The sequence below is a fragment of the Caloenas nicobarica genome, chromosome 8, assembly GCF_036013445.1.
Source record: "Caloenas nicobarica isolate bCalNic1 chromosome 8, bCalNic1.hap1, whole genome shotgun sequence".
Classification (NCBI taxonomy): Eukaryota; Metazoa; Chordata; class Aves; order Columbiformes; family Columbidae; genus Caloenas; species Caloenas nicobarica.
Window position 1 is genome coordinate 22,006,331 of NC_088252.1, and position 18,817 is coordinate 22,025,147.

The 18,817-nt window shown below is 44.3% G+C and overlaps 1 protein-coding gene across 3 annotated transcripts in view; it reads left to right on the forward strand.

The window, feature by feature from the left end:
* The window catches only part of FGF12 (fibroblast growth factor 12), a 221,692-nt gene extending 203,615 nt beyond the window's left edge, over nt 1–18,077 (forward strand). For all 3 annotated transcript variants that reach the window (XM_065640005.1, XM_065640004.1, XM_065640006.1), the window contains 2 exons: nt 10,084–10,282; nt 17,603–18,077. In XM_065640005.1, the coding sequence (XP_065496077.1) occupies nt 10,084–10,282; nt 17,603–17,721 (318 nt within the window). In that variant the 3' untranslated portion in view covers nt 17,722–18,077. The remainder of the gene's footprint in view (nt 1–10,083; nt 10,283–17,602) is intronic.
* Nucleotides 18,078–18,817: the final 740 nt, after the last annotated feature.

The following is an 18,817-nucleotide window of genomic DNA, read 5'->3' on the forward strand; positions in this document are numbered from 1 at the left end:
GAAATGGTGCTGTGACCCAGGCTTTGATGTACAGATCTCAGTGGGTTCTGTTTGGCTCTCCTGGTGGGCAGCAGAGCTGGCCTCCACCCAAGAATATGCCATGAACCTTTCCTTTTCTCTGTGTAGGCGCCACAGCAGCTGGTACAAGGGGGAGGGAAAAGCCACATAAATTGTCGCACTTCATAACATTTTGTCTTGTTGTAAGATCTTGCCTATCCAAGACCAGCTCACCCCAGCCTTGGTGAATGCTTTAGACCACAGGACTCACTGTTAATTGGCCAGTTGTAGCCAACCTGTCAGTAAGCTGTCAAAATATTAATAATCTGGCACCACTCATTTTCAGGGTGGAAGTTTTAGCAGCAAAGAAATTGAATTTCCAGCCCTGGCGATGACAGCTCTGACATGGGTTTAATGCAGGAGAGACCTTTCCAGCCTTAGGGAAGATAAGGGAGAGTGTCGGAGATGGTGTGTTTCCACCAAGTCTTGCGGTTTCAATGTAAGAGTCAAAGCAAAGAGGCTATCTCAGCACATCAGCAGCTTATGGTTGTTAATAGGCCTGGTGAGCTCCCCGGCAAGTCCTCTTATCTTCTGCCCATGTGATGTGTTACTTCAAAAAATGAACTACACTGAAAATTGGGCTCAGGCCGTTTTCTTTCTTCAGACCTGCTCTCCATGCCCAGCTCTGTACCACTGGGCTTGAACAAGCATGATTTTGTCTGTCTGCTAAAACACCGGCCACCAGAGAGTCTGCAAGACAAGGACTGCGACTCGCTTGCAGTCGCCTTCTCCCCGACTTTGTTATAACCGCATTATTTAACTTACGTCAGAAAGAGAGGGCTTTTGCCCAAGTAACTGAACTAGAACCTGGGGGAAATAAGTTTCTCTTGCTATTTCTGACACCTCTTGTTTTACGGAACAGCCAGCAAGACAGTTGATCTTTCAGTGCTCAGGTTCTCAGCACAAAAATGTAGAAGAGGTCTCCCCTGTACTCCTGTCATGCTGAGGGCATTTTTATTAAAAGTCCAAAGCATTCGTACTCTGGTTTGAGCTTTTGAGGGTAATTTTAATATAAATAATAGCACGATAAACCTAATATTCATTGCTAATTTTCCACTAAGAGCTTTCTTTTGACTTTCAGAAGAAAATAGTGTCATGTTTATAAATGCATAATCATTATTTTAGTTTATACATTGTTGTTTTTATTATCAACAGCACTAAAAATAGCAATATCACGAAAGTAACCAAAGGCCACAAACCAATTTATTGTGCCCTGTGCCCAGACTGATGCCAAGAAACTCTCTCTGGCCCCATACAGAGATCACACGTTCAAAGCATCCCATCTGGCTGTGTTTCTAGGGTTTTTACGTTATTATTCTTCTTCACAGTTATTTCAGGCTTTAGCAGATGATGCAGTATGATGCTAATTTAAGAAATTTGTTTTTCTTGTATGCAACTAACGTATCTTCATCTTGTCCCATCTTGCCTCATGATCATTATCTCTGAATGTAAAGATATATTTCAGGATACTGTTTTGGAGTAAGCAGAGTTGATAACATTGTTACCAATTTCAGACACTTTTTCAGAAAAAACAGCCTATAGAGAAGACAGTGGAGGAGTTGAGGTTCCCAGGTTAGAAATGATCCTGGGGTTTTACCAGATCCCCAGGCTGCGAGGAGTGCAGTACCAGAGACAATGCTATCAGAAAACCCCCTTCGTAGGAAGCAGTTGCTTTCTTAGAGAGTAATGCTGAACTGGGTGGGCCAGGTGCCACGTGAATGAGCTGTTCTGCCATCACTACCTGAGTCCATAACACTTCCAAATTTTAAAAGGCTTTAAAATTCCAGCTTGAAATAAGATCCAAAATTAAAGAACAAATCAATCAATTAAAATCCAAATATACCTTATATTTTAAAAAGAAGGGTTGAAAATTTATTCTATCCAACCATGAATTCAAAGTTGAGCACAAGTCTTCTGAGGAGTGGTTGAGGGAACTGGGGCTGTTCAGCCTTGAGGAAAGGAGGCTGACGGGAGACCTTATCGCTGTCTGCAACTACCTGAAAGGAGGTTGTAGCATGGAGGGTGTTGGTCTCTTCTCCCAAGTAGCAAGTGACAGGACAAGAGGAAATGGTCTTAAGTTGCACCAGGGCAAGTTTAGATTGGATATTAGGAAAAAATTCTTCACGAAAAGGGTTGTCAGGTGTTGGAACAGGCTGCCCAGGGGAGTGGTAGAGTCACCATCCCTGGAGGTGTTTAGAAGGTGTTTAGACAAGGTTCTTAAGGATGTGGTTTAGTGCTAGACTTAGGTTAGGTTATGGTTGGACTCGATGATCCTGAGGGTCTCTTCCAACTGAAATGATTCTATGATTAAGAAAAACTGAAGCAAAAGACAATGCATATCACTTGCTCCGTGTGCCCCATCGGTGAGGTGCTCAATGTGCAGCCTTCCCCAGATAGCGCTGTACCGAAATCTTACTTCATGAGCCTGTTCTCTCCCCCAGCCTACCCAGGCTCTCCAGGGAGGTATGGAAATGAGCAGCCCAGCTTGAAGAGTCATCCTGAGTTACATTCTTGTCAGCGCTCATCAAGTTGAAAGCCGTGTTCCTATCAGGTTTGCATAAGCAGCTCGCTTAAGGCCAATGCAGTGGATTTGGTCATTTTTACCTTTTTGAAGTACTTGGTAGAAACGTGCCTGCACAGTGGACAGGCAAAGAGCTGAAAGCAGAAGAACACAATACTGAGGTATGGTGGGATGGGCAGGTCTGAATTTAGATCCCCAAAACTTAGGGGGTTCACCTGCTTTGTAGCCAAATGTGAGACAGTAGCTTGTGCTGATCTATACAAGCTTGTTTTGATCTAAGTAACCACTTGGCCAGGGCAGACTGGAGCTCAGCGTGTCCTGCAGAACTTGACACAGGTTTTGTCAATACTCTGTTGCTTGTCTGGGCAGATGTCCTTGCTGCTGCAGGGTTACCTTGGGCACGTCCACACTGCAATCACACCTTTGTCTCCGGCATTCACAAACTTCCTCTGTGGTCACATGGATGATTTAATCAGTCCTTGAACACAGAAAGGTGCTTTAGGACAGCTCGTGTCCACATATAAAGATCTGCAGCTTAATTACACAGGCTCGTCCAGCACTTGATTTTTTTTTACTTGTCCAGGAATATTGAGTCAGCTTGCAAGACTTAGCAGAGCTGCACTCCACCTCTTGCTTGGTTATTTTAAAATGAAGCCAACTGAACAAATATGTACCTTGAGCACAGAGAGTTCCTACAAAAGTGAGGGTAGATAGCCCCCTGGTTATGTTTTTCAGAGGCAGTAAGTTAGATTGCTTGCTAATGCTGCTTCTCAGCTCCCAGAGCTGGGGAACAGACCTGCGTAGATGGTAATTTATTTGAAAATGTGCTCCCTCCAACCCACAGATGGTCCAGGCAGACTCAGAATACTTGCAGATAGCATATTGTCTCATCAAGTGAATCTCTGCTCTGCAGCAGGGCTGTACACTCCCATGTAGCAGCTTGTTATTTTAAAACGTATCTGCTCTCTCCTACTTCTAAAAGGCCACCAAGAAGACTTGTCACCAATCTCTTATGGAGATAGAAGGGGGAGGAAAAGTAGAGTGTGAACAGTAGAATATCACCTGCCATCTGGACAAAGATGTGATGAGATGTAAAGTTTGGATGCACATTTGTGGTTCTTGATCACTTGCCAAAGAGAGAGCTCAGCTCCAATTATTTTAAAGCGTTTCCAGACAGATGCAACCCTAGGTCAGGGGAGAAGCTGCATGGAGGCAGGAGGACACTGAGCTCGATCAGGCTGTACACGATGCATCATTGCCCATGTGAGTGCTGCTGTGGTCTGCATAGAGCTTGTCCTGGGAACAGGACCTGTGTGGTTCAAGACCTGTCCTGGGAATAAGAGTGTGCCTGGATCCAGTGCTATGGTATGAGGTTTGTGGTCACATATTCTTAGATATTCGAAGACAATGTTTAGTCACTGAACTTCCACAGGTTTAAATGGGAGTTGAGCATTTGCATTTCATTTGGGAGCCCAAATGTCTTTGAGAATCCGGTGTCTTTGCTTATCCACACAGGTCTATGTGTGTTGCTACCAATGCTGAACTTCTCGGTGCTGTTGGCATCAGAGGGGTGTTGATTAAACCCTGCTCTGGCTGAGGTCAGTGAGGAATGTAGAATGGTCTTTACTGGGTAAAGAGCACCATAAAGCAGATGCTCTGCTGCCGCACTATCCTTTCCTCTGGGATGGAGCAGCGCTTATACAGACACAGTGAACACGATCCAGCCATTCTGTGGTCTTCCTGCACATCCACGATGAAATGCCACTGCTGATAGCTGTGATGATATTTATGATTCCTACTTAATATGTTTTAAATGACTTGATGAGCTCTAAGTATTAACGCTAACATCAGTAAGTATGCCGAGCCAGATTCTCAGGGAGGGAAGCCTTGCCGTGCCATAGACTTGGGTGCCGTTTAGTGCTTTTATCCCATCTGAAGATCTGGCTCAGTAATTGTACGGAACATAAAAGAGAAACCTGTAAGTGCTGTAAACAAAGGAAAACTGTTACTCTGGGAGTGTGTTAGTTAGATATTTCAATACTCATCATTAACATCTCTTTCCTAAACCATGCCACAAACTACTTGCATAATGGGCTTTTTCTTTTATTGCTGCTAGCTTCAGTGACTAAATTTATTAAGTCGTTAGGTTTAAGTGTGGATGTGTATATTTGCCATTTTCCTTTGGGTTATAATAAAAGGAGATCTTGAGGGAAAAAGAAAAAAAAAAAGATTTTATTTATCTGGCAATTTTTAGGATGTTTGTAGGGAAATGGCAAGCAATACAAACAAGTCGCCCAGTCCAGAGGGATGCTGAGTGAGCAGCTGGATTTGTGTACAACAACTAGTGGCAGCCTTCCCTCTGGCTTCCTTCCTGTCCCCGAGCATCGCCCCTGGAAACCTGTCACCATCCTGCTGTAGTCTTTAATGTTTCTTTAACGTTTCTTTACTGTTTGGACAGCACCAAGTATAATTTGGGTGCATCATTTTCATTATCCCCATAGTGGCACACATCATTTGCAATCACCTGATTGATTTTTCAAATGGATACCTTAAGTAAAATTTGAAATTAAAGCAAGAAATGTTCTTATGCACTGTTCAAAAGTGCAATATTTTCCTATTATAAGCTTAACCAAAACTGGCTTTCTGTTAATATCCTCTCGCGATTGATCCTCACAGGATTTGTAATGTTTTCTTCCTTTGGCATCTGAACATAGTCCAACAAATACATAGAAATACATGAAGCAGAATTTTCGAATAACACTTAGGTTCTACTTTGGAGGACTAGAATATTTCCTATTTAAAAAAAAAAAAAAGCTGAAGAAGCCTCATTGTGACCATAGGGGCTTCTGTGCCGGTCAGAGCTTGGACTCAATGAACAAGGGAGCAAATTGCTTGCTCTTGTGATCAGTACCAAGGAGCACCATGCTGTTGCTCACAGGGGACCCTGTCTTTGCAGCTCCCAGCTGAGGATGCTGAGGGAGCTGGTGGCAGCGATGGCCCCAGCCTGGCACGGGCAAGGGCTGACACCGATCTCTCATGTTTGGAGCAGCACCACGGCTGCCCGTGCCCTGGCAGCGCTGTGCCCAACACCACCAGATGGGCATTTTTTTGAAGGAGTTGAGGTATCCGAGCATGTTGGTGCATTCCCTGAACAGCCTGCAGCCTCCCACCCACAGGTCTGGCAGCAATGCTTCTCCGCCAACGTCTGTGGAGCTTCTCCAGCTTTACAGAAGTGCCGAGTCGAGTCCAATCACACTTATTATGTTCAAGGTCAAGAAACTGGGTTATATTAACCTAACCAGGGCAGGTGAAAGCTGAGGTAGATTAGAAAAAAAGTCTGTCTTCTCACAAATCACCCCCAGCCTGTGCTGCAAGGGGGCACAGATGGGGCCAGACATTCCCATCACCTCCCCAAAGGGCCAGACTGGCCCAAGTGATGCAGAAACTGGCTTGTGGCTGGAAGTCCTGTCCACATTTCCATCTACAGATGGCAGGAGACACTAGTGGGATCAAGGATAAATGAAGTACCTTGTTTTTTTAAACCATAAAAAGCTTTTGGGGCAATCCATGGTGCCTTATACCCTCCCTGAGCATGTCTGACACACTGAATCCCCCCCAAATGGTAGTTGCATCCATTTAGCTCCCTACTTTGATTCCAAGTCTCATTGCATGTGGTCTCTCTAATTTTCTGTGTAATAGCAACCTTTTTTTTCCCTCCTAGACTGTGCAATTTCTGTTAGAACTAGAGTTAGCACAAACCAGACTTATGTTTGTTTTTCAAAGCAAATCTAATTACTCTTCTTACTGGAATTGCCTTTTGTTCAAGGGATTGGACTGAGATACAGAAAACAAGTTGCAGGCAGATGCTAAACATTTTCTATGTAAATTAATAACATTTATTTTACAAATATTTCATGCAGGTTTTTAGTTTAACAATTAAAAAAATCTACTTTTTCAAACTGCTTTCGGTAATATCTATAGATATTTAACAAAATACCTCAGGCTCTAAATCTCCAAATAGTGACCTAATAAATGTATTTATTTACTTTGCATGCAAAAATAATTTAGTTAAAGACACGTATTTCACATGAAGATAAAACCAGACAAATTTCCTTTTTTCTTTCTCCAAATCACAAGCATACTTTTTAATGAAGAGAACTGGTAGGTTTTCTGAGTGAGCTGAGTTCATGATGGTGCTGACAGGGGACCGTGGAGTTTGTACAGAAAATAGAATCATGGTTTATTTGTTTAAAGACTGAAAAAAGACCAGTGATTAAAGATGAAGCCGTCTGTCCTCTCACTGTCTTGTATCTGGTCATGCTACTGCTATCAAGGACAGGGCTGGGAAAATAATTGAGAGGGGTTTGTTATAAGCCTATTTCAAAAGGTCCCTGCATGAAGGGGGCACTCTTGACCGTTCCATTACCTCTGGAGGAGGATGTCCTTGTGTCCTGCCAGAAGCATGTGGGGGACACAACCTGAGGATCCCTTTGCAGTTTATACCCACTCTGTATCTGTGGCATGAAGAGAAAGTGTTGGACTCCAGGTCTGGCCATCAAGCACATTTCATCAACACTGAATTCATCTTAAAAAACAAACAAAACAAAACAAGCTTGCATGCCCCAGTGGTCTGGCCAATAGATCATTGATTTTCCAAAAATACCTTCAGTTATCTCAGATTTCAGTCTGTGCAGCAGTGGCTGCTAAGAACTGCTTTATTAGTGTGAAGCCTGTGTCCTGCTTGTCTGTCCCATCGCCTTTTTGGTCAACTGGTTTTACCTTCTCCATCTGCTTGATCATTGCATCACATCTCCACATGACAGTGTCCATACCAAAGGTTTCTGGTGCTCAGATCTGTGAGGACCCCACAGCATGTCGGTTTGGTGGCAGGATGAATTGTGTCCTGGGGTGTGTTTGTCCCTGCATGGCACAGTGGGACACCAGCTGTTGCTGATGAGGTGATGTAGGTAAGAAGAAGGATAATAATAATGAGTAAAAATGGCATTATTTAACTAGAACTTAACTGTCAAATCTGTGGGGTTTCTAAACTGCCAGAGGGACAGAGCTGCAATGTTTCTTGGTGGTATTGCCATGGTTAGTGTCCTGAAGTGCTATTTCAACTGAATTGTGGGGGATGAGGAATCAACCAGCCAACTTACAAAAACAATGGGACAGTTTTGTTTGCTTGTAGGGGAGCTGAAATGTTTAAAGGAAATCACTATTTTTTCTTTATTTTTCTTAAATCTTTATTAGGTTGATGTCTTTAAATGCATTTGTTTTAAAAGAATATAATAATTTTGTTGCTTTGTTGGTACAAGTGTATATACAATACAGCATTTGCTTTTCTGAACTACTGCATATCATAAAATTTTATACTGTGGTAATTTAAAAATAGATATCCATCTGGAAACTCAACTTTCAATAACTTTTATATCAAAATCTTGATTATTTTTCTTTCTGAAACAACATTTTAAAAATGTTTAAAAATTTAAATTTGTTGTTGGCTTTTATGTTTCTTCTTCTTGAAAATAAACAATAGTCTTGTTAAAACAAATATTGGAAATCCAGATGTCTCATACACAGTAAATTTCATGTTCTGGTCAAGTCGATAGCTATCTTTCACAGCCTACCAACTTTTCAGTCCCCCTAAAGGGAATTTTTCTGATAACTTTTTATTGATGGGGTAACAAAGGCATGAGAAAGGGGACTGAGTTGTCCGTTTTGGTTTTAGAGCTGCTCTCCACCGCGGGGTTTGTGCGAGCTGCATCTTCCGAGGTCAGACAAAACCTGGAGATAAAGAGCAGATTTAAGAAGCGCTTAAACACTGATCTTCTGGGAAGCTACTTCAAACACTGTTTTTTAGTGCTCTAAGTCATCTAGATCTCTTTTTACTTGTTTCACTCTCTTCTTAAAATATTTATTTCTGCAGGATGGAAGACTCCCTCAGATAGGGCAAAATGACCCGTTGGGTTGTCAGTGGTTTTATCTGTGTGGTGCTAATGATTGATGCAGACTTCACATGTGCAGCACAGCTCTGTGCTTTCTGCTGTGCTTTATCTTCTGTGGCTTCAAGCCTGCCTGGCTGTGTAGGTCTGTTGCACACGGGATTTATTGTCAGACCACCAACACTTTATATAACCCCAAAGTGCTTGGGAACACATACCCGAGTGCTGCTGAATGTTCAAAATGTTCACTCTTAAAATGAGGTCTGCAGTAAATTTGTGGCATTACTCCAGATGCTTTGCTCAGATGTTGGTCATGGGTTTTCCATTAGCAAGGCTGGAGAAGCTCCCAAAGACCTTCTGAGTTGCAAGGGCTTGGGAGAGAACATTGCTCGCCTATAGCAGCACCTGCCCTCACCCATAGGGCTCTGAGATACCTTGTCTGGGTCCTGCAAGAGGGGATTTCATTGTTAAAACAGTTTTTCTTCCGAAAATGCTTTTTTTTTTTGCTTTCTTTTTTTTTTGCAAAGATGTCACAGTTTTAAGGAACACAGTGGGAGAATTTGTTTGGCCAGGATGAATCTTCTGCTCAAAATCGAAGTCTGAGGGAAAAAACAACAAACAAAACAAAATCACAACCTCACCAACAGCCACATCTGAGTCGGGGAAGGTTTGGGAACCCACTGCCACACAGTCCCCTGGCCAGACAGCTATTTTAAATGAGGTTGAATATTTCCCTGTTGTTAATATCTTGAGAAGCTACAGGGACATGACAAGTTTTGTTCCATAGCTGAGTGTAGCTTCCTTCTTGAGACTTTCTGCAAAGCCAGCGCAAGCAGCAAAGGCACAGCCACCCCCAAAGCTGGCACAGGCTCAGTCTCGGACAAGCCCATGTGTCCTCTGTTCCTGGGCAGGTGTGGGACCAGTTCTTGGTATCTGAAGAAATGCTTGCGTCAGAAATCTTTAAAATTACTTCTTTCTCTTTGCTTAAAGTTTTCCAGGCTTTGTGTCAGCATTTCCTCCCATCGCTTTTGAAAATAGGTGAATTGTTTACTTGCTTTTGTACCCACATTTCTACAAATCCACTTAAATGTCCCTAATAAGCTGCCTTTTGCTCATAAGAATTTGTAGAAGCCTTAATATTTTAGAAAATTATCATTGCACATTCCTTGCCCATGACAGAGAAGGCAAGAGTGCCAGGAAGGCACCGGGAGCAGCAGATGAGCAGCAAGGCTGTCTCTACTTCTCAGCTCTCTCTTTCTATTTTACTTAGTATTTCAGTCTAAATCATGGAGAATGCCTGATTTCCCTGCACATTTTTTCATGCCTGTTCACTACAGGCTGTTTTGCAAACCACAGGTCTGCCAGAGAAGGAGAATCTTCCCTTTCGGTGAGGAGTTTTCTGGGTGTGTGTTATTGCTGGGAGCTGGTATTGCTGATGCCTGTTGTTTTCCGTTGTTAAACTAACTGCAATGCGTGACCATCGTGTATCACTCAGTGATGCCTAATTTAGGAGATCAGTGATTAATTCCTTCCATTGCTCGTTCTTCTCTCTCACTGCAGGATGTTTTCACACCAGAGTGCAAATTTAAGGAATCCGTCTTCGAAAACTACTACGTTATTTATTCTTCCACGCTGTACCGGCAGCAGGAATCTGGACGAGCGTGGTTCCTGGGACTCAATAAAGAAGGTCAAATTATGAAGGGAAACCGAGTGAAAAAAACCAAACCCTCATCACATTTTGTACCCAAACCCATTGAAGGTATGGAATCTGCGCGTTCCCTCCATCTGTGGGGTATGGGGAATGGGGAGTTTGCAGCTGCAGTTTTGGGGCTTCCTGGATGGGGGTGTTGGGCTGCAAGACCAGAAAGCAAGGACAATATTTGTAACGTTTCAGAAAGTTGCGGGGCTGCACTCTTAGCCTAGTATTTGACAGGTACTAACTTGATTCCGGAAACAGGGAGACCTCTTTTTTTCTGTTGCTTGGAAATTGCACTACCTTTCGATCCCCAAATTAGGTTACACCTTTCTGACCCCATCTCAGACTTGCCAGTGGCCACCTCAGGGACAGCGCAGCCTGGGGCTGGCTCTGGTTGCATGGCTCCATGCCCCCTCTCGCTACCCCCATGTTGGCTGTGGGGTCAGGGCTGGAAAGGTGGAGAGAAGGAATAAATGGATGCTTTCCTGACAGGTATCACTCATGCGTGGTGGAGGCTACAGCTAAGTCCATGCACTAGTAGCTGTTTTAACAGCTTCCCAGCTAAGGTGCAGGGGCAGATGAGTGTGTGTGTGTGTGTGTGTTTGAGAGAAAGGCCAGTTCAGAAATGCAGGCTGAAATCATCTGTTGGACCACTGAAGCAAAGCACAATGAGAGAAATTCAGTTCAGCACTCCCAGAGTATCTCTGGCCTTTGCACAGGAGATGGAGATATTGCAAGAGCAGAGAATGGCCTGTAGCCTCTTGTCATGTGCTTGTTTTCAACAGCTTTTCTGCAGCTGGGAACCTTTTCTTGTTTATCTGAGGCATTAGTGGAATTAGCGCCCTAAGTCCTCACTGAGTTTTGCTGAGGAACAAGTCTTGCTTCTCTTCTGTCTCCTCTTATGTCTTGGCTGGGAGGAGAGTCTTTTGCAAGTACTTGCTTTCGCAGCTGGGTTTCCAGCCCCTTCTGGTATTTCTTTGCTGCCTGGCTGGGTGTTGGCACTGATCAGCACATTCCTTTGAATCGAGGTTTCTTTTTGATGTAGCATGCGTGGCATCTGCTGAACAGCTCAATAGTTGTCTTCTGCATTAAACTAGGCCATTCCTGTGGCTCTCCTCATGGAAAGCTGTGCCTTAATAGAGGTGTTTGACCCACAGCGGAGTTCTCATTGCAGCAAATGCCGCTCGGGCTTTCATTTTGAAAAACTCAGCCCAGCCCGAGAGCTTCCCTTACCCGCAGTTGCATCCTCCCACGCTTGCTTCAATCACAGCTGTCACATAACCTTCCGAGCGAGTGAGCGCTTTGGAAGTTGGCAGCCAAATTAAGGGCTCCTCCACCCCTTCCCTCCTCCACATGCTTTGCAGTCAGCCTCTGTGAGCACTGCTGCATCAAAGGGCTGGCAGTCTCCCAAGCCGAGGCACGTGTCAGCTTCCCAAAGCATTCAGCTGTCTGGGACTGTGACTTCAGACAGAGGACTCTGTTCTCAAGCCTAAGATTCATTGTAGGTAGCAAAGGCTTGTGAGGAGGGTTGGAGTAAAATGCGCTCAGCTCCACATGACTTTTCTGTGCTGCACCCGTCAAAGTCTCCGCGAGCAGAGCTTGCGAGCAGACATTTACAGAAAAGGGGAAATTCCTTCTCTGTTTTAGCAGCTGCTTTGTCATGACTCCAAAGAAGTATTCAAAGCACTCCTCTGCTGTATTTGCATGTCCCTTTTGCTAAATGCTGTGGCATGTCCCAGAGTGTGGGGTTTGCTGTTTATTCAGGCCAATACTTTGCAGCTTCCATTTGCAGTAACCCACCCAGGTTTCCAGCAGCATTAGCGCTGCCACATGATGGCTGACACAGTGATGTACGCCAGGAGGAATCTGGTCCCCTGGAGAGTAGAGGTGTTACATGCATTGCTAGGAATCACTTCACCCACCACTTCAATGGCAATTATCTCTGAGATTAAACTTTCCAGTTGTTTGCTGTGTGCAGAAAAATTATGCGGCAGGTTAGTGAAGAGAGTGTTCGCAGGGGAAGGCAACATGAAAAAGTCCAGGTTGCTCCCAGAGCTCCTTTGACTCCTGTTGCTTCATACTGCTTTCTGAATTTAGAAGTCCTCTATTCAAACTTGCAAATGGCCAGTAAATTAATCAATAAATATGAAATATCCTCCCAGATAATTTCTAAGGACTGCATATGTGTACGTGTGCATGTATCTACAGTGGTATCTGTATGAATGTGTGTTATCTATGGCTTTTAGCAGCTACAGCTTTATGCTGTGCTAATCCCACTGAGTGTTTTGACTCCTGTAGATTGTCAGGATGCTTGAGGTGTTCTGTGCAAAAGTCAGTAGATACCAACTGGAAAAGTTTTCAGGTTTTGTTAGGAGGAGGGGTGTTTTGGTTTAGTGTAGGTAGGATTTGTTTGTTTTTTGGAAATAGCATTAAGCTTAATCAATATAAAAGCACACAAAACTTACTAAGAAGTAACAGGGGAGACGTTAAGTTCCTCTCCCATCTGTGCACAGGCAAAGCCAAGGCAAACAGCCTGGCAGGCAGCAGCTAATGTACTGTGTCACACCAGTTTTAGTTAAAAATACATATACGCAACATATTTCTTTTGATATTTTTATTTCTGATCACTGATCATTCAAGCTAAATGAGCCCATGAAGTGCAGACATATAGATTGAACCAGACTGCACAAGAAATTAGCTGAGTATAATTGTCACTTGCCCACCAAGTAATCTTTTGAAGCAGTTTCAGTCTCTTTAAGTGTCTGTAGTGATTTGTGATGGACAAACAAGTAACAGCAGCTGAATCTTTCCCAGTGTGTTTTCCCAGGGATGCACCATCCCGGTTTTGTTAAAGCAGAGCCCTGAGATGTTGCAAAGAAGTACAAGACACTGTTGCATAGGAAGATGTGGCAGGCCTAGTGAAAATGCTTTTAAGGTATCACCTGAAGCCACAAAACATTCTAAAAAGTGTTCTTAAAAAAAAAAAAAAGACAAACCCCACACTCTTTTTTAGTCTTTGTTAACACAGCTTCTCTTTAGGGCGGGCAGGCTTTGGTATGTTTTCAATCCTACACTAACTCACTTGTTCATCCATCAAACTCCTAATCATCTTATTAGATGTCAAATGCAATATATTTTAACCATGATTTTGCTTGGCTTTTTGTCATCATCTTGTGCTGCATTTCTTACCTGAACCAACAGTGATTCCATCTGACAGCACCCTGCAGATTTAGCCACCAGATAGATGGCGAGGTCAAATGTCTCTGAAATGCATCATCTGGGACTGGGTTTAGAACGCAGTAATTAGAGGCAGAAAACGAGGGTGCATAATCACTTGCTCCCTCCTGCCCCTAGCTGCTGCTCAGACAATTCTCTCCACCAAAGCATTAGCTAATGCAGCTGCTACTGCAGATACCGACACCCCGAGCTGTGGCATCTGTCAAGGGAAGGAGCCTGTCTGGGGGCTGCCTGCCAGCAGGTGCGTGCCCAGCCCTGCCCGGATTCTGGTCCAGGCTGCCATCAGGACACGCCGTCATCCTGCTGGGATAACGACCTGCCCACCTGCTAAACAGCAACTTGGGAAAAAATTTGGTTCCTCTTAACTCATTAGAGTCTGTGGCAGGGAAAGCCAGGAGTTAAGCTGGATGGATGGGATATATGTAAGGTCCTTTGATAAACTTTTTCTTGTATTCTAGAGAAAGGAGATGGAGTTTGTTGCATCCCCTGACCCTCCTCAACTTGCAGTGAGGCCAAGTGAGAAATGCTGGGATCAGGAGACAAAAGGGTGTGTTCTTCCCAAATTCAGGCAGTCCCTGATGCCCAGGGAAGCCACACAGGGTGACTTCGGTTTCACCGTGTGGGTGGCGTGCCAAGAAGCAGAAATGAGGCTGGGATCCTGTGCCAGTATGTAGGCGAGGGATGGAGCTGTTCCTGGGTGACAGGCAGACCCTCCATGCCTTCAGGAAGAATGCTCGCTCCTGCCCCCTTCCCCCTGCTTGTACCTCCAGTCTCCTTCCTGCCTAATTTGCGAGTTGTTTCTTTGTGCAGAATCGTTTCCTTGTGCGTGTGAATGCCAGGCACTGCTGGTTAACAGGGAAACAGGGAATCAAAAGCCGCAAGAAGCAGCCATCGGCACAGCCCCGCTGCTGCTCACCCCCTTCCTGTGGCTCTTCAGCAGATCAAGCTAATGGCACTTTCCAATTAAAGCATGAATATGGATGTGTTGATTAGAATCTGGGACAGAGGAGCTGATTATCTGATTGAAGCTCCAAAGTATTAGCTTGGTTTCCAGACATTAAGGGCTGTATTTGGCTTGGTGTGTGGGTGTGGGTGGGTGGGAGAAGCAAGGCAAAGCAGGAGGGGACACTTGTTCTAGCCAAATTGCTCATCCTTCCAAAGCTGCCTTGTGCTGTGTGCACCAGCAGACCTCCCAAGCGTCTGGATGTGCCAACTGTCACACTGCTGCAACTTTACCTTGATGCAGGAGAGGGACAGCATGTCACACATGCACGCACAGGAACTCCAAACAGACCGGTCAGAGAGTGTTGGTCCTGAACCATGAAGATTTAGTTTAAACCCAGGAAGACCTGGGCAGTCACAACAATCCATTTGCAGACACCCCCTCTCCAGTCCATGACTAACATCTCCGTGCATGAGTCATACTCAAGCTTCCTCCGTACAAGGAGTAACAAACTGCAGTCCAAGAGCTTGTGTTGTGCAACACGTCACACTGTGCTTAAAGTCCCATGCATGTGGAGCTGTGTGTGCACACACACTGTGTGTCTCTGTGCACACACCTGACCCATGCAGATGGGTTTTCAGCCACTTCTGAGCGATGGCTGGAGCTGAGCACATGGCACACAAGCCTCTTGGGTAGTGGGATATCCAGGCACTACCTTGTGCTTGATGCCATATAAATACTTCATACACTGGTACTGTAAGTGTATTTAAATCCAGAAAATACACTTGTCCTATGCTGCTACAGATTTCTCTGGCATGGTACAAAGGCTTTGGTAGTCCTGTCTGAAAAGCACAATGTGAGCAGCCTCCAGCTGTGCCCCATATCCATACTTGTAGACTGGAAGATGAACTTAACATTTCTGCCCTACTTGCTAGGCACAGGGTTTCCTTAATTTTTAGCAGCAAATGTTGTTTATTTCTGTAGCCTGATTTATATTCATTACTCTGTGGGCCTTGTTAGCAGCTCAGTGTTTTTGTCCAAAGGCCATGATGAGTGGCAGGGAGCTGAAGAAAGGCAACGTGCCATGGTGCTGCTGCTGTGGGCTTTGCTCAGGCTTAACCCTTGTGGTTAATCATCTGGCCCAGTCCAACAGGGTGTTTGGGATGGCAGCAGGTAAGATGAGGTTAGTACATGCAGCTGCCTGAGGGATGAGCTCACGGAGGCCACTCCAGCTTGGGACCAGGGAGCTCAGGGTGAAGACAACACTGTACTTGAGGCAGAACTTCTTTGCGTATGGGACGCAGGGGTAGTGCCGGCACAAATACCCACCTTTGCTGGGCTGACATCATGTCAGCAAATAAGGCTGGTCACAGAAGTGATGTACATCCTCATGGACACAGGTTTTCCTCAGCTATTAACTTTTTCAAGAGTTTCTTAGGTATTTCACAGCAACAGGCAAATTCACCATCACCAGGTTGTTGAGTGACACTCAAGGTACAAGGGGCAGCTCAGTGGCTGACAGAGGACACGAGGTCCCTTTTCCTCCTTTTGCAACCGTGCTACGCACTTCACTTGCAGCATTCAGACAGCACTGGTAGTCTGGGCAGCTGACAGGCAATCTTGGCATTGCTCATCCTGGTCCAGACCCAAGGGATAAGTCATTCTTTTTCTTTTTTTTCATTAAAAAATGGCTCTAGTAGCAATAACATTTTGCAGAACAGTACCTACCTTGCAGCCACACTGGGAGGCCCAGCTAGTCTGTGTTTGTTTAAACTGCTTGGAAAGGCTTGCCTGAAAAATGCTCTAAGGGAAAAGTAATGTTTTTCCACTGCTCATATATTCAATGTAATATCCCTCCTATTAATACACAGTTGACTGCACTTTATCTCTGTCCTGTATTGTTGCACACTGCTATAACTGTTTATCTAGCTAGGAGTAAAATGCAGAGCAATAATGTCATTTGTAGCCTGGCTCTAATTGCCAGGATTTATTTGCAAATCAGTGGAGGTTATAAATATAAGCGCTTACATCGCCTTTTTATACGTGGGGTATTTTTTTCATTTCTTCAGATAATATTTGAAATTTTGTTGTTCTTGACTACCCAGAACCAAAACCTGATGTGCTCTATCCCTGTGTTTGAGCTCTGTGCCATTGCTTGTGACGTGACAGCTTTACAAAATGAAGCGGTACACAATTGTTTCTTTCTATCCTAATTTTTGCAAAGATCCAGGCATGACACTCGCAGTCTTGACCTGCCTCAAGTTCTCAACTCCAATATGCTTACCCTTGAGATGCCTCACTATTTCAATCACATATACACCCCACCACATTTGTGATGAGCTCATCGGAGCTGATCCCTTTGGTACGAGATGGTGAGTTGATAAATGCTTTATGTTGCACAGGACATGGGGATGTGCTGTGCCTTAGGCAGACATTTCTTTCTTGAGCTGTCTAGGCTCCAGCAAGGACATTTTTGTAGGGGGCACGTTGCTCAATCAGGATCTGGCTAGAAGGTGCCCTCTGTCCACCCCATTCTCAAGTGCTGCCAGGTAACCACACAGAGCTCTTGGCTTGCTGTCACTGAACTCATCCCTGTTGTCTGCTCACAGCCTTGGCTGTCTCTCGTGATTTACAGGGGTAAAAATAACAAGTGCTGAGAGCAGACCTCAGCTCTTGACCGAAGGAGCCAAATGGGCTTGAGTCACCATTTCCAGATCCAGAGCCTAACACCCAAAAGTCTTGGACAGCTCAGATGCAAGTGTAGTTTTGTAGTTTTGATTCAAGACTTTCAAGGGCTTCTTGTTGGAGGTTAAGTGCTGAGTACCAGGTAATTTTTGGACCTGTTGTTAGATGACAATTAGCATCTCGAGACAATGCACGGTGCTGTGAACTGGAATGGTTTTTATATGTATATATATTAATATAACATGAAAAAACACTAAAATACAGAAAATCTCTGTGAGAAATCCCCTGTTTCTACCTGTGCCTTTGGACGAATCCAGAGACAGGAGGATCTGACAGCGAGGGCAGGTAACAGATCCCACATGGTAACAGGATCTATTGCTGGGTCACTGGCATTTCTGTAAGTGTGTGTGTGTTTGTATTGGGGCTGGAATTTCAGCCTCATATACAAAGAAATAATCATTACGGCCACTAATGTCTGTGACTTCAGGTCTGTTAACGGGTGTCTTTTCTCTTTGCAGTGTGCATGTACAGAGAGCCATCGCTGCATGAAATTGGAGAAAAACAAGGACGCTCAAGAAAAAGTTCAGGGACACCAACCATGAATGGAGGCAAAGTTGTTAACCAAGACTCGACATAGCTGACAAATACCCTCCCTTCTTCCAACTCCTCCCCTCCCACCCACCACCCACCCCACCTGGCAAACCACACTGAGACGACAACAACTGAGCAAGGCAGGACCTACCGGTAGTGGCTAGGAGTCCGAACTCCAGAATCTTTCTTTGTGTAGGACGAAGAAATTGAATCCCAGATCCTGCCTGCTGCAACGTTTTAAAAAACAAAAACAACAACAACAACAAAAAAAAGTGAAGAAAAAAATGTTTTAAATCAGGACTCCATTAACATTTTCAAAAGCAAACTGTTTGCTCTGATCAAAGAGGGAAAAAAATTCATCTCTGCATAATAATAATAATAATTACTAATAAATATAATAACAATAACAATAAAGATGTTACCTTTAAAAATAAAACAAAGCTTTTGGAAAATTGAACTTAGCATATGATGTGCGAGAAACACATGGGAGATGCAGCCTGGAACTGTGCTTGCTGTCTTATACTTTCACCTCACATTCACACCACGGTTTTTTCCATCCCTGCTTCCCTGGGTATGGATGGGATTTTTCACAAAGCAGGAAAGGTAGGGGTGGATTATGACTCTGTTTGCTCTGCTATCAATAAAATATGGCCTGTCCGAATTAGGAACCTGTCAGTTATGGGCAACAAACTAGCTACTCTGTATTCAGCTTTTTCCAGCTCCATTCAAAGACCATGTAGTTATTTGTTGCTAGTGTCAGTGTGTGAGTATGTTTGACCCAAGTCGGGCATTTTATGCCTTTTTATCACAATTATTTATATTTATAGGCTTATTTTACTGTATTAGTTGCCAGGGGAATTTTGGAAATGGGTTTTCAGGTCTCGCAGGATGAAGTGATCATATTTATTAGGGGAGAGTTACAAGATAAAGGGAAGGAGGGATGGCTGCTTGCTTTAAAATATAAAACGGAGCAGGGAATGCTGCTGAAATCCTTGCTGTCAGATGGAAACGATGAGGCATGTGGTATGTGAGAGGGTGGCGGGGATTTCAGTGATGGAAAGAGGGGTGTGGGGAGGGAGTAGGTGGGGTGCGCAGGGGAGGGGGCAGCTACAGGGAATGCGGGTGGTTGTGCATGACCAGCT